This window comes from Equus caballus, chromosome 5, assembly GCF_041296265.1.
Source record: "Equus caballus isolate H_3958 breed thoroughbred chromosome 5, TB-T2T, whole genome shotgun sequence".
Taxonomy (NCBI): Eukaryota; Metazoa; Chordata; class Mammalia; order Perissodactyla; family Equidae; genus Equus; species Equus caballus.
Window position 1 is genome coordinate 61,279,924 of NC_091688.1, and position 14,336 is coordinate 61,294,259.

Below are 14,336 nucleotides of genomic sequence, written 5' to 3' on the forward strand. Positions count from 1 at the left end.
CTAAGATCGAGAACAAGGCAAGGATGTCTGCTCTTGCCACTTCTATTTAACATGGTACTGCAGGTACTAGCCAGTGCAATTAGGCAAGAAGAAGGTAAAAAACTGGCTTCCAAACTAGAAGAGAAGAGGTAAACAATCCCTGTTCACAGGTGACATGATCTTATATGCAGAAAATCTTGAAGACTCCACACACACCGAAACTATTACAGCTAATAAAAGAGTTCAACCAAGTTGCAGGAAACGAGATAAACATATAAAAATCAGTTGTATTTCTATACAGTAACAATGAACAATCTGAACAGGAAATTCAGAAAACAATTCCATTTACAATAGCATCAAAAATATTAAAATGCTTAACAATAAATTTAACCAAGGAGGTACAAGGAAGTACACTGAAAACTAAGCATTGTTGAAAGAAGTTAAAGAAGAACTAAATAGATGGAAAGACATCTAGTGTTCATGGATTGGAAGACTTAGTACTGTTAAGATGGCAATACTCAAATTGATCTACAAATTCAATGCAATCCTATCAAAATTTCAATTGCCATTTTTGCAGAAATGGACAAGCTGATCCTAAAACTCATGTAGAATCACAAGAGACCTCAAATAGCTGAAACAATTTTGAATAAAGAAGAACAAAGTTGGAGGACTCATTTCCTGATTTCAGAACTTGCTATGGGGGCAGGCCCAGTGGCACAGCAGTTAAGTGCACACAATCTGCTTCGGTGGCCCAGGTTTGCCAGTTCGGATCCTGGGTGCGGACATGGCACTGCTTGGCAAGCCATGCTGTGGTAGGCATCCCACATATAAAGTAGAGGAAGATGGGCATGCATGTTAGCTCAGGGCCAGTCTTCCTCAGCAAAAAAAGAGGGGGATTGGCAGCAGTCAGCTCAGGGCTAATCTTCCTCAAAAAAGAAGAACTTAGTATGAAGCTAGAGTAATTAAATCATAAGGATAGACATCTAGATTAATGGAATCAAATGTAGAGTCCAGAAATAAACCGTTGTATCTATGGTCAATTGATCATTGACAAGAGTGCCAAGACCATTGAGTGAGAGAAAGAATAATCTTTTTAACAAGTGATGCTGGGCAACTGGGTAACCACATACAAAAGCATGACCCTTCCCTCACACCACACACAACAATTAATTCAAAATTAATCAAAGACATACATGTAAGAGCTAAAACTGTAAAACTTTTAGGAAAAAAAACATAGGGGCAAATTTTCATTCCTGGATTTGGCAGCAGTTTCTTAGATATGACACCAAAAATAAATGCAACAAAAGAAAAATTGGATAAATTACACTTTATAAAAAAATTAAAAGCTTTTGTGCATCAAAGGATGCTATCAGGAAAGTGAAAAGGCAACCCACAGAATGAAAGAAAATATTTGCAAGTCATATATTTAATGAGGGTCTAGTATCCAGAATATATCAAGAACTCGGCCAGCCTGGTGGTGCAGTAGTTAAGTTCACACGTTCCACTTCTCGGTGGTCCAGGGTTTGCTGGTTTGGATCCTGGGTACAGACAAGGCATCACTTGGCAAAAGCCATGCTATGGTAGGCGTCCCACGTATAAAGTAGAGGAAGATGGGCATGGATGTTAGCTCAGGGCCAGTCTTCCTCAAAAAAAAAAAAGCTCTTATAAATCAGTAACAAAAAGACAACCCAAGTAAAAATTGGCAAAGTACTTGAATAGACATTTCTTCAAAGATATACAAATGACCAATGGGCACATGAAAAGATGCTCAACATCATTCATCATTAGGGAAAAGAAAATGAAAACCACAATGAGATACCCCTTCACAAGATGGGAATAACAATAACAACAAAAATCTCCCCAGAAAATAACAAATGTTTTCAGAAATGTGGAAAAATTGGAACCCTCATACGCTGCAGGTTGGAATGTAAAGTGGTACAGCCACTGTGGAAAACAGTTTGACAGTTCCTCAAAAAGTTAAAATTAGAATTACCATGACCCAGCAGTTCTACTCCTAGACATTTCCTGAAGAGTACTGAAAGCAGGTTTTCAAACAAAAACTTTTACACAAATGTTTATAGCAGAGCCAGCCCTGATGACCTAGCAGTTAGGGTTCAGCATGCTCTGCTTTGGCAGCCTGGGTTCTGTTCCTTGGTGTGGAACCACGCCACTTGTCTGTCAGTAGCCATGCTGTGGCAGTGGCTCACATGAAAAAGAACCAGAAGAACTTACAACTATACACAACTATGGACTGGGACTTTGGAGGGGTGAAAAGGAAGAAAAAAAGAGGAGGAAGATTGGCAACAGATGTTAGCTTAGGGCAAATCTTCCCCTGGAAAAAAAAAATGTTTATAGTAATATTATAATAGCCAAAAATTGGAATCTACTCAAATGTCCGTCGCCTGATGAATGGATAAACAGAATTTCGTATATCCATACAAAGAAACATCATTCAGTCATAAAAAGGAATGGAGTACTGCTACTTGCTACATGAATGACCTTGTAAATATGTTAAACGTCCCTGAATTATACATTTAAAATGGTTAGTTTTGTTATGTGAATTTTGCCGCAATTTAAAGAAACAGCATTCCCAATAGTAAGATTCATTGAGTATTCATAAAATTAATTTTTTGTGTTAAGATCTCCACTTAAAATACTTTTGAACAAGTACAAGAAAGCTTTAAGGGAAAAGAACCTCTTTTTATCATACAGCTATACTATAATTTAAAATTATGCTAATATTTTTATTCTCCTGCATCAGTTTATACCCCTCTGATCTTTTAAAAGTGTTTTTATTTTGTTATTTAAAAGCATTTAAATTGGATTTTAGAATGGCTCTTAGGGAGCCTGGTCTTTAAAGCAGCAGTATATCTAACGCTTCAGAGCAATCCAATGTAATGCAATGGAGAAATGTCTGTTGATTAGTGAAATCTTTATATATTTCAATTTAGGGTATTATTTGAAGGATACTCAAATGATATGATTTGCATTTTCCATATCTGAAAGACCCTTTTTGTCCCCAATTGCTTGATTGCTATTTTGCCATCAGTTTTGTTTTGTGCCTGGCCTTGTACTTTTACCAATAATTTCTCTCCTCTTGTTTAAACACTGTTCAATAGAAACATAATGTAAACTATATATGTAACTTTAAATTTTCTGGTAGCCACATTTAAAAAGTAGAAAGAGGTGAAATTAATTTGAATATAGCTATATTCAAAATATTAAAATATCATTTTAACATGCATCAATATTTTTTAAAAAACTGTTAACGAATTATTCTACATTCTTCTAAATCTTGATCCGATGTGCATTTTACACTGACCATATACTGACCAGTGTGCATTTTACACATCTCTAGTGTGCATTTTACACATCTCTATTTGGACTAGATACATTTCAAGTGCTCAATAACTACATATGGCCAATGACTGTAGTACTGGGCAATGCAAGCTCAGATAATCAGAACTAGGCCATTGTCTTAGAAGATATGTACTTATTATTTCTGGGAATGGAAAGGAAACTTTGTGTTTCTCTTTTTTGCCTGAAAACAAGTTAGTTTATCCTATTAGCCAGCTTTTGACTTACAAAGAGAAACCTCTGTTTTAGCAGGGTGAAGAAAAGGAAACTTGGAGTAAGCACGGGTGTGATGAGTGAGAGTAGGAGTGTAGGAGAAAAGACTATAATTCAGACCAAGAGAAGTTTTGCTGTAGTACTATTGTGGATAAGTCCAAGAAGGGATGGGGCAGCACACAGAATACTCAGGGTTGGGAAAGAAGTCTAGTCTTGGAATCATATGTTTCTGAGTCAAATGTTAAAGGTGCCTAGTTGGCCATGGGACTTTCTTCTCAGTCGTCACCCTTAACTGCCCCATTAGACGTATATTACAGAGTGTATAGTGACTCAGAGCAGGCATGACCACTAGAATGTATAGTCCCTCGAACTACTTTTCAGGTAATTATTTATATATCTTTTTTTCTCCCCCCTTCCACAAAAGGAAAATACAGGACAAAGGGTCAGAGAATGCAAATAGAAGTAAAAAAGAAAATAAAGAGAGGGAAAGAAAGATAGGAAAGAAGAAAAAAACAAACATAAAGAATATACCAATATGCCCCTAATAAATTAAAATATTGAATGAAGTTGTTTTTCTTCAAGAGATGGAAGGTGTAGGTAAAAGTGGGGAAATGTGACGTAGAGCAAAGGGACATACCCAAGAGAAAATACTTGCTTTACTGTTTTATTTAAAATTGCTTGCTTACTTCATAGCTGTGCCACTGCGTATGTTCTACTGGCTGAGGAAGAAGCAACAACTATTGTAGATGCTGAAAGGTTATTTAAACAGGCACTCAAGGCAGGAGAAACAATTTATAGGCGGTCACAGCAATGCCAGCACCAAAGTCCTCAGCATGAAGCTCAACTGAGTAAGCAAATTTGACCTGATTTTTAGCTGTCTTTTAGCTTCTGCAGTAAGCTTTTTTATGTTTAAAACACAAAACAACAACAATAAAAGTACTTTAATGCTTAGAGGTTCACTACTTTTCATAAGAGATAACTAATCTATTCATAATATCTACAAGCCAGCAGGACAGAAATATGTATTAGCTAGAGAATACTTGTGGAAGGGAACCGATCTGCCCTGGTTATGGAGAGATGTGCTGGTCTGAGATTTAACAGTAATTTATTTCATGGGAGAATTGGGCTGGTTTTTGGAGAAACACAACTCAAAAATATTCAAGATTCAGGAGAGCCTTTATCCTCATCCTTACCCCAAGCAATAGTAGAGGTATATCATTTGGTTTGCTCTTCAGATTGTATGTATCTCCATGTAGTGAGTGGCCCCTCTAGCACAAAGATCAGCCTTATACTTGGCTTTGATTCTTTGGTTGATTTTTCTCTGTGATGTGTTTGAGATCATATGGGCCATAGCAACTGAGATCCTTTTTTCCTACTAGGAATACTTTCTCAGTTATGATTGAGACACTTTTACCAAAGATGTTAGAATCTGTAATGCTGCTGCTTCCTGCTATTTTTTTGTGGCCAGAGAGTTTAGCTTCATGATTTTGGCAGATGGTGAACAATAAATTGAAATATGTTTATATAATGCATTATCTGCTAGCAATTAAGTTCTAAATCTTTTGTTTGTGAAAATTAAAATTTGGATAATGTTTTCTTTCTAAACTAAATATTGATGTATACAGTATATTTCATTAATGCATGTTGTTAAAACACAACTGTTGGAATATATAATTTTGCAGTCTGGAACTAATGAAACTACATCTGTAAAAAAGTCATGCCATTTATCCTTGTGTAATCTCAAATATGGTTGAGATAGTTACAGAAATAATTGCTAGCCCTTTCTCAAAGTAGTTTTACAGTTTGTTAGTTACTAGCTGTTGAGCAAAAGTTTACACTAGCCATGGAAATTTGGTTTTAACATCTTTTGTCACTTAAAACAATAGAGAACATTAAAATAACAGATTCTTTATGCAGAAACTTAAAATAGTAAGTTAATATTATTTTTTCCTATTAATGTATGTTTCTTTTATATTAATATTAAAATGCGCTTGTCAAGTATACACAAATTGCTTTGTATATACTGTACTCATTACTTACTGTTAGAGGCAAAAATAATTCAGTATATGTTTTTTAAGCTTTTAATATAAAAAACTTCCAACGTATACAAAAATAGAGAAAGCAGTATAATGAACTCTCATTTCAATGTTAATCTCCCAAATTCAACAATGATTAGTATTCTTCCATTCTGACACAGTTTAATTTTAATTGAAACTTCTAGGGTAAGCAAATAAAGTTAATAGATAATATATTAATGAAATAGCAAGTCATGATACAAAAGTGAAAGTTGTGTCATTTTTTGTTTTATTAAATAGGAAGAGATACCAATGTACTGGTATATATTAAAAGAAGATTGGCAATGTGTGCAAGAAAATTAGGAAGAATAAGAGAGGCAGTTAAGATAATGAGAGATGTAAGTAAATTTGATGACTGGACCTTTATATTTATTCCTCCAAAAACTGAAAATGTGGTTTAAGTTGCCAGTTATATTAATGCATAATCATTGTTTTTTAATTAGTAGTTTTTATAACAAGATATTTATTTAATATACATACATTTCTTAAGGGTTAAATCTCCACAGTTTTGTTAAGAAACAAAAGAATTTCTACTTTAATCTGAGTCAGCTCCATTGAGTTCTTTTGCTTTAATTTTAATCTTTTTTCCTTTTAATATACAGTTGATGAAAGAATTTCCTCCTCTTACCATGTTGAACATCCATGAAAATCTCCTAGAATCACTTTTAGAATTACAGGCCTATGCAGATGTTCAGGCAGTCCTAGCAAAATATGATGGTGAGTGATATCTTAGTTGATGGCATGGTTAAAGTATTTTTTTTCAATTATGTAATCATAAATGTGATCCTGTTCTGGTGTTTCTGTGACTTTCCCTTTTCATTCTTATCAGTCAGTATTTAGAAGCCATGGGTACAACCTTGCTATTAAATATTTTCTTTATCAGGACTTTTGGTAGCAAAAGCCTGCAAGGAGGAACTTTTCTTCTGTCAAGTTTTATTTGTTTGTTTATTGAGTGCCTAATATGAGTGAAGCGCTTGGAATACAACAGTGAAAAAGACATGGATTTAGCCCTCGTAGGATTTACAGTTTAGTGGAACACACAGACCAGTGAATAGTAGTTATATTGAAGCCTGGTGTGTTAGGTGAGATCACTGAAAAAGTGTGTGGTATCATGTACATAGGATGGTACCTCATTTGTTTTGAAGTGTCAGGGAAGGCTAACAGAAGTTGCTTAGCAGTATGTATAAGAGTAATTCAAAATAACATTTTCACAATGCTTTTTAGTTACACAGTGTAATTTATTCTCTCATCCCATCCTTATAATAATCTTGTGAGGTAGTAGGACAAGTAATTTTTATTATCTTCAGTTAGTAAATAAGGAAACTGGAATTGAAGAAAGTTAAGTAAATGGGTAAGGTCTTCCAGCCAGTAAGTAGCAAGCCTAAACTTAAATCCAGGTATTTTATTTCTTTGTTTACTAGTCTTCCAAATGTAAGAAATCAATATATATTGGCTGTTTTTATTATTAGAGTGTAACAATTCCAGTTTACCACAAATGGAGTTGGGAGAATTTTTAAGAAGCATACCTTTGTCATTCTGAGTGAGGCATCAGCTTTTCACCCCAAGCTGAAAATATCCTCACTACCATAATATCTTTCACTATAACGCATCTTTCACTATAACAGAACACATGTAAGTCACTTATTCACACTTGTCCTGTTGCAAGTTCCTACCCATTGACTTGGCAATCCCATGACTTGGAAAGTTTGAAATGTGTTACACTTGGAAAGAAAAGTTTATTTCTTTTAAACATTTGGAATTCTTAGGAAGTACTACCAAATAGTGCAGGTTCATGGAGAAATTTGTGAGAAAGTCTTTCCATATGTAACTTACCGGATGCATGACCTGCTTATGGTACTTATGATGAACAAGTTTAGGGACTGAATATTAAAAAAATCAGATAGGACCTGATTCATTAAAAATAAAATAAAACTAACAACTTAGATATGCCTCTATGTTTTCAGTTATTTTTATGAGTCCCCAGTTTTTTACCATTCTAGAACCCTGAAGAAGTTAAAAGCAAATTTACTTTTTTTAGTTTTCCATTTGCTGGTATAACTCTGAAATCTAAACAAGAAAGTTCTTCAGTCTTACTCTTCTGATAACATTGTTTTGACTCTTTAAGAAAGAATTTGTATAATTAATTTCATTCTAGTTCCCAGTTAATTTTTTTTTATTTGATAAAAAATCATCAATTAAGAAAATGTAGGAAATACAAAAACATAGGAAGAAGAAAAAATTGAAATCACTTGTGGTTGTATCACCTGAATTTAACTACTGTTAAATTTTTTTTCCGAATCTTATTTTTTCTCTGAACAGGTGGAATTTTTACATAGTTTTAGCTATGCTATGCCTTTTTCCCTGAATAGTAGTATTGTAAGCAGATTATTATAAATATGTGTTGAGTACTTTTCACCATTGTGCTGAGGGCTTTCACAGACATAATTTAATTTAATCTCTGCCAGAAAAGTACTATTTCCATATTTTGAGAAAAGAAAACTGAGGTTAAAGAAGTTGCTACTAGTTCAAGGATGCATAGCTAGTAAATAGAAGAATCAAGATTCCAACTCAGGTTTTGCAATTAGGTGTCACGTGCTTCTACCATTATATTTTATCTGTTGAATTTATGCTATGAATTATTCTTATTAAAAATTGTTGGGCCAGCCCCAGGGGCTTAGTGGTTAAGTTTAGCATGCTCTGCTTTGGTGGCCCAGATTCGGACCTACACCTCTCTGTTAGCAGCCATGCTGTGCTGGTGGTCCACACACTAAAAAACAGAGGAAGATTGGCATGGATGTTAGCTTAGGGTGAATCTTCCTCAGAGAAAGAAAAATTGTCTTAAGATATTTTTTCTGCTTCTTACCTAAGTTGAAAATTGTTATTACAGATATAAGCCTTCCAAAGTCAGCGGCAATCTGTTATACAGCAGCACTGTTGAAGACAAGGACTGTTTCAGATAAGTAAGTGGTTATGAAAACTACAATAATTTGGAAAGACTGCTAAACTCAATATTATGTTTTTTATCCTCTGCCTTTAAATGATGGTCTTTCTCCTCCCTACTTGCTTCTGAATGACCCTTGACTTTATAGGGCTTTGAAGCTTCTTACTATGTGTAGTAGAAAGACCAAGGGTTTACAGGTAAGTAAACCTGGGTTCAAATTCAAAGTCTATCACATACCAGGTGTAGTACTTTGGGCAAGTTAATCAGTTTGAGTCTCTTCCTCTCTGTAAAATGAGGATAATACTGTAAGGTGGTTGTGTGAGGGTTGTGTGTGTTAAGTGCCTAAAGCAATGCTAGAAAGAAGGTACATATAGTACATAGTAGCTGCAATGATGATGATAAGGTGTGTGGTAGAGAAATAGGTTTCGTTTTGTCTGTTCTGAGATAATTCTGAGTTAGTCTGTTTTCCTTGTATTTTTGGCTGCCCTTAATGAATGTCTCTTTATTCCACAGGTAAGATATTCAAAAGCCAACCAAATGGCAACCATTTTCTTTTACCTTGTATTACTGTGCCTTGATAAGAATAAGAATAGAATATTCAGTCTGTTTCCTCTCATTGAAAATTGATAAGAAAAACTGTTTCATGAGATTCTCTGTATGTCCCTGTGTAGCATTTCTTGTTTTATTATCTTTCCCAAAGTGTGCCTTCAGTGGACTTCTGAAGGCTTTCTTTACCTAAATTTGAAGATTTCCATTTCTTATGCTGCCTTTCTTTACATGTTGAACCAAAGGCTTTACTTTCATGTTGAGGAGTTATTTGGCTTTGGCCATCACCAGAAACCTCTGGTTCAGGGCGCTAGATTATGATGTAAATTCATGTATATGTATATATATATGTGTGTATGGTTTTTTTTAATATTCATTTTTTCATCTTGTGGTTTTCTTACAGATTCTCTCCAGAAACAGCATCCAGAAGAGGCTTAAGCACAGCAGAAATTAATGCTGTGGAAGCAATTCACAGAGCTGTGGAATTTAATCCTCATGTACCAAAAGTGAGAAATTTTATGATGGAAATACTACTTATTTAATCTTATCAAATTGATGACAATGTATAGACCAAAGTTTGGGTCTCCATAATTTGAGTCAAAATTGTTTCAGTCAGCCGTATTTTGATGCTTATAATTTGCCTTAAAGGGGATGTTAGAGGTCATTTAGAAAGGTGAATAGGAGCAGTAGTTCACTATAGGCTTTGTAATTGCTGTCAAAATAAAATTTGAAGTGTGTTCACTTAGCTATTCTTTTACTGTAGTTATAGAGAAGAAATAAAATGGCTTGGTCCTAGTAAAAGATTATTCATATTTCATATCATTAAATAAAATTTCCTGATACTGTAAAAGCTTTTTACATCTAGACAGATGTCTAGATTTTGAACTAGGGCTGGGTCAACAAAGACTGATGACAAATAGATTAAAATAATCAATGATAGGAAACAGATGTGGAAGTTACCTGAAAAAGCTGAGTTCATGTTTATTTAGCCCAATATGAAACTGTACCCATCTTGTTTGTCTTTATATTATGCACCTTGCAGGCACAGATTGTTGATTAATCTTTGTGTGTTATCACTCAAGATTAACTTTTGGGTTTTAAAAACAATGCCCCGTGTTAGAAAATATGGAATATTCAACAATAGATGCCTTTAGTACAAAATGTAATCATAACTGTTGATTCCAGTATAATGTGTGTTAATGGAATTTGGAAGCTAGTAAACATTAAAGAAATTAATCTCTAAAAGATAATCTCCAAGAAGTGGAAGCTGTCTGTTAGAGTAAGTAAAGATTGAGTCAAGAAAATTACCAAAATCTAGGGGCCGGCCCGGTGGCACAGCGGTTAGGTTTGCACGTTCCACTTCTGGTGGCCTGGGGTTCACCGGTTTGGATCCTGGGTGCGGACATGGCACTGCTTGGCACACCAAGCTGTGGTAGGCGTCCCACATATAAAGTAGAGGGAGATGGGCAAGGATGTTAGCTCGGGGCCAGTCTTCCTCAGCAAAAAGAGGGGGATTGGTGGCAGATGTTAGCTCAGGGCTAATCTTCCTAAAAAAAAAAAAAAAAGAAAATTACCAAAACCTAAAAATGACAGTCAACAAATATTTATACCATTCTCTCATTAAGTGACACTGGTCCCATAAATTTAAATAAAATTTTTAGTATGAATTATAATGCATATACAGCAAAATGTGAAAAACGGAAATGTGCATCTTAGTGATTTATTTTAAAGCAAATGAGTGGAAACTACCTCTGAGGTCAAGAAACAACATTGTCACCCCCTAGAAGTCCACTTGACTGCCCTTGCCCAGTTACAATTTCTTCCCTATTCCCTAAAGGTAACCACTATTCTGACATTAATTATGGTCATTTTCTTCTTTTCTTATATTTTTGGTCTATACTTTTCCTTTATTGTTGGCTTTATAGAACAAGTTAAGGAGTAGTCCCTCTTTTTTAATTCTCTGGAATAATTTGTGTAAAATTAGAATTATTTCTGCCTTAAATGATACTTAAATGGTACAATTTGCTGAAAAAGCTGATTCTGGGAGTTTTCTTTGAGGATTTTTGTAACAAATTTGATTTCTTTAGTTTATTTCATTTCACAAGTTCAATTTCTTTAACCAGTCCATAAGTATTCAAATTTATTGTTTCTTTTGTTACTTTTTGGTAAGTTGTATTTTTCTGGCAATTTATTTTGTCAAAATTTTCAAATTTATTGCCATAAAGATTTCATAAAATCCTTTTCTCACCATGTTAATATTTGCTGGATCAGTTGTAATATGTACTTTTTAATTCCAAACACTGGCTACCTTTTTTTTTTCCTTGATTAGATTCCCCAGGGATTTATCAATTTTATTAGTCTTTGCAAAGAACTGAGCTGTAACTTTGTTGATCTTCTCTACAGTTTGTTTCCTGGCTCATTAATTTCTGCTCTTTATGGCCTTCCTTCAACTTTCTTTGGCCCTATTATTTTTTATTTCCTGTATCTTCTTATATAGGTACTTAACCCATTAGTTTTCAGCCTTTCTTCTTTCTGATATATCCATTTATGTCTATAAATCTATCTCTAAGCACAGTTTTAACTACATACTAGAGCAATAGTTTTTATATAATTTAGTTCAAAATATTTTCTAATTTCTAACAGGATAATTATTAAGGTTTTGTGGAGAAATTTTAAGCTCCAACAACTTGAATAACATCCCACTTAAATAACATTGGTGTTCTATGAACTGGGAGAGCTCTGGAATTTGTGGCTGTCTGTTTGTGCTAGGGTTTTACAAGTGATGATGTATGTACAGATATTCTCTCTCTTTCTCTTTCTCTCTTCTGTTATGGTGTCTATTCCTGACTCTTAGTTGGAGCCAGCAAACAGAAAGGGCTTTAGAGGTTTTCTTCGTCAAACTTCAATTCTGGGTCATGATAACTTATTTATCCTAATGAACAGTGACATTTAAATATATATATTTTAAATCTTCTTTTGTGCTTACAAATTTATTATGCAGATTTGTCAAATGTTGTATGAATCTTACCAGTAAAATGACAAAGGATAAAGCTGTTTTAGCAGAAAATATTTTTTGGCGACTTTCCACATAACTGCAGCAGAAACGGCTGTAGGTGTAGAGCTGTGCAATTTGTTAAAGCTGAAAACTATTAAAAGTGCAATAGAGGAAGATCACATCAATCTTTTCGGACTATGAATTTGCTTTAGATGTTTCACTAATATTGATTGCTTTTACAGATTTTTTTAATCTACTGAATGAATTTCAGTGTACGGTAACTATGATAATAATAGTAAAAAATTAGAACAGCATGTTTTCATGGTTTTTGACTTGTTCTTCATCACCTAGCTATGGTTTTGGTTCAACAAACATATTTTTTAGTCACCAAACAAGAAAAAGACTGTGAATCTTTCAGCTACTATAGAAATTGTCAGTTTTTAAATTTAATACTAGGGGCTGGCCCCATGGCCAAGTGGTTAAGTTCGCTCACTCTGCTTCAGTGGCCTGGGGTTTGCCAGTTCGGATCCTGGGTGAGGACCTAACACCGCTCATCAAGCCATGCTGTGGCAGCATCCCACATAGAAGAATTAGAAGGACATACAGCTAGGATATACTACTATGCACTGGGGCTTTGGGGAGAAAAAAAAGAGGAAGATTGGCAACAGATGTTCACACAGGGCTAGTCTTCCTCAAAAAAAAGAAAGAAAGAAGGAAGGGAGGGAGGGAGGGAGGAAGGAAGGGAGGAAGGGAGGAAAATTAATTCCTTTAAAAGAAAAAAACTGAGTCCAAAAATAAATAAGCAAATAAATTTTATAGTAGAAAATGTTTCACACCTTTTCAATTTTCCACAGCATCCTGTTTCAGTCATTCTAGTGTCTCATATTCTTTATTATTCAACCATCAAATAGTTTTATAGAAGGTATTCTTTTTTTAATTGAGATAATTCACATACCATACAATTCACCCTTTTAAGTACATAATTTAGTGATTGTTTAGTATATTCATGCAATTGTACAATCATCACCACTATCTAATTCTAGAACATTTTCATTACCCCAAAAAGAATCCCTGTACCTATTCACAGTCACTCCCCATCCCTCCTGCTCCTAATCCTTGGTGACCACTAATCTACTTTCTGTCTTTATGGATTTGGAATCGTACATATGGTGGCCTTTTAAGTCTGAGTTTTTCACTTAGCATAATGTAGCATGTATCAATACTTCATTCCTTTTTATGGCTGAATAATATTCCATTGAGTGGATATACCACATTTTGTTTATCCATTCATCAATTGATGGGCATTTGGGTTGGTTCTATTTTTTGGCTATTATGAATAATGCTGCTATGAATATTCACGTGCAAGTTTTTGTGTGAACACATGGTTTCACCCCTCTTGTATATGTACCTCTGAGCAGAATTGGTGGGTCATATGGTAATTCTACGTTTAACTTTTTTGAGAAACTACCAAACTGTTTTCCAAAGTGGCTGTGCTATTTTACATTCCCACCATCAATGTGTGAGGGTTCCAGTTTCTGTATCAACACTTATTATTGTCTGTCTTTCGATTATAGTTATCCTAGTAGGTGTACAGTGGTATCTCATTGTGGTTTTGGTTTGCATTTCCTTAATGACTTGATGTTGAGCATCTGTTAATGTACTTATTGGCCATTTGTATATCTTCTTTGAATAAATGGTCTGTTCAGGTCCTTTGGACATTTTTTAATGTCTTTTTATTACAGAAGGTATTCTTTAACATTATTATTACAGTAGGCCATTGACATTCTTAATTAATATGTTCCAAAACCGTTGTGAATCTCCATAGTTGAAAATACGATTATAACATATAATTTTACCCATGAAATGAAAACAGGGTGGCTCATGAACCTTGCTGAGATATGGATGCTGAAGAGTCAGCTAGGGTTATTCATTAGGTAAATTACTCACATATGTGCACAAGCCTCAGCGCACATGATTCAAATTTGTGCCTTAGTAAAATGATGGCTTTATAAATCCTGGATGTTTAGAGATACTACAGATGATTGAAATTATAAATACTAAATCTGTGAATGTCAGTGATCTGCTGTAGATGTAACTGTTCTTAGTATGACACTATACACATCAGTTAGAATAGTATTGTCCACTTCTAATTTAGAATCTAGCAATAGCTTGCTGCAATATTTCACTGAAGGTTTTTTATAAGCATTCTACCACCAAATTTTTCTAAATT

The 14,336-nt window shown here is 34.4% G+C and overlaps 1 protein-coding gene across 13 annotated transcripts in view; it reads left to right on the top strand.

Moving 5' to 3' along the window:
- Positions 1–14,336, top strand: part of ST7L (suppression of tumorigenicity 7 like) — a 90,317-nt gene that overhangs the window by 28,204 nt on the left and 47,777 nt on the right. For 10 of the 13 annotated variants that reach the window (XM_070268514.1, XM_070268513.1, XM_014740056.2 and 7 more), the window contains 5 exons: positions 4,243–4,397; positions 5,865–5,962; positions 6,227–6,341; positions 8,512–8,584; positions 9,515–9,617. In XM_070268514.1, the coding sequence (XP_070124615.1) occupies positions 4,243–4,397; positions 5,865–5,962; positions 6,227–6,341; positions 8,512–8,584; positions 9,515–9,617 (544 nt within the window). The remainder of the gene's footprint in view (positions 1–4,242; positions 4,398–5,864; positions 5,963–6,226; positions 6,342–8,511; positions 8,585–9,514; positions 9,618–14,336) is intronic. The other 3 variants (XM_070268510.1, XM_070268508.1, XM_070268509.1) reach the window with 1 other exon arrangement.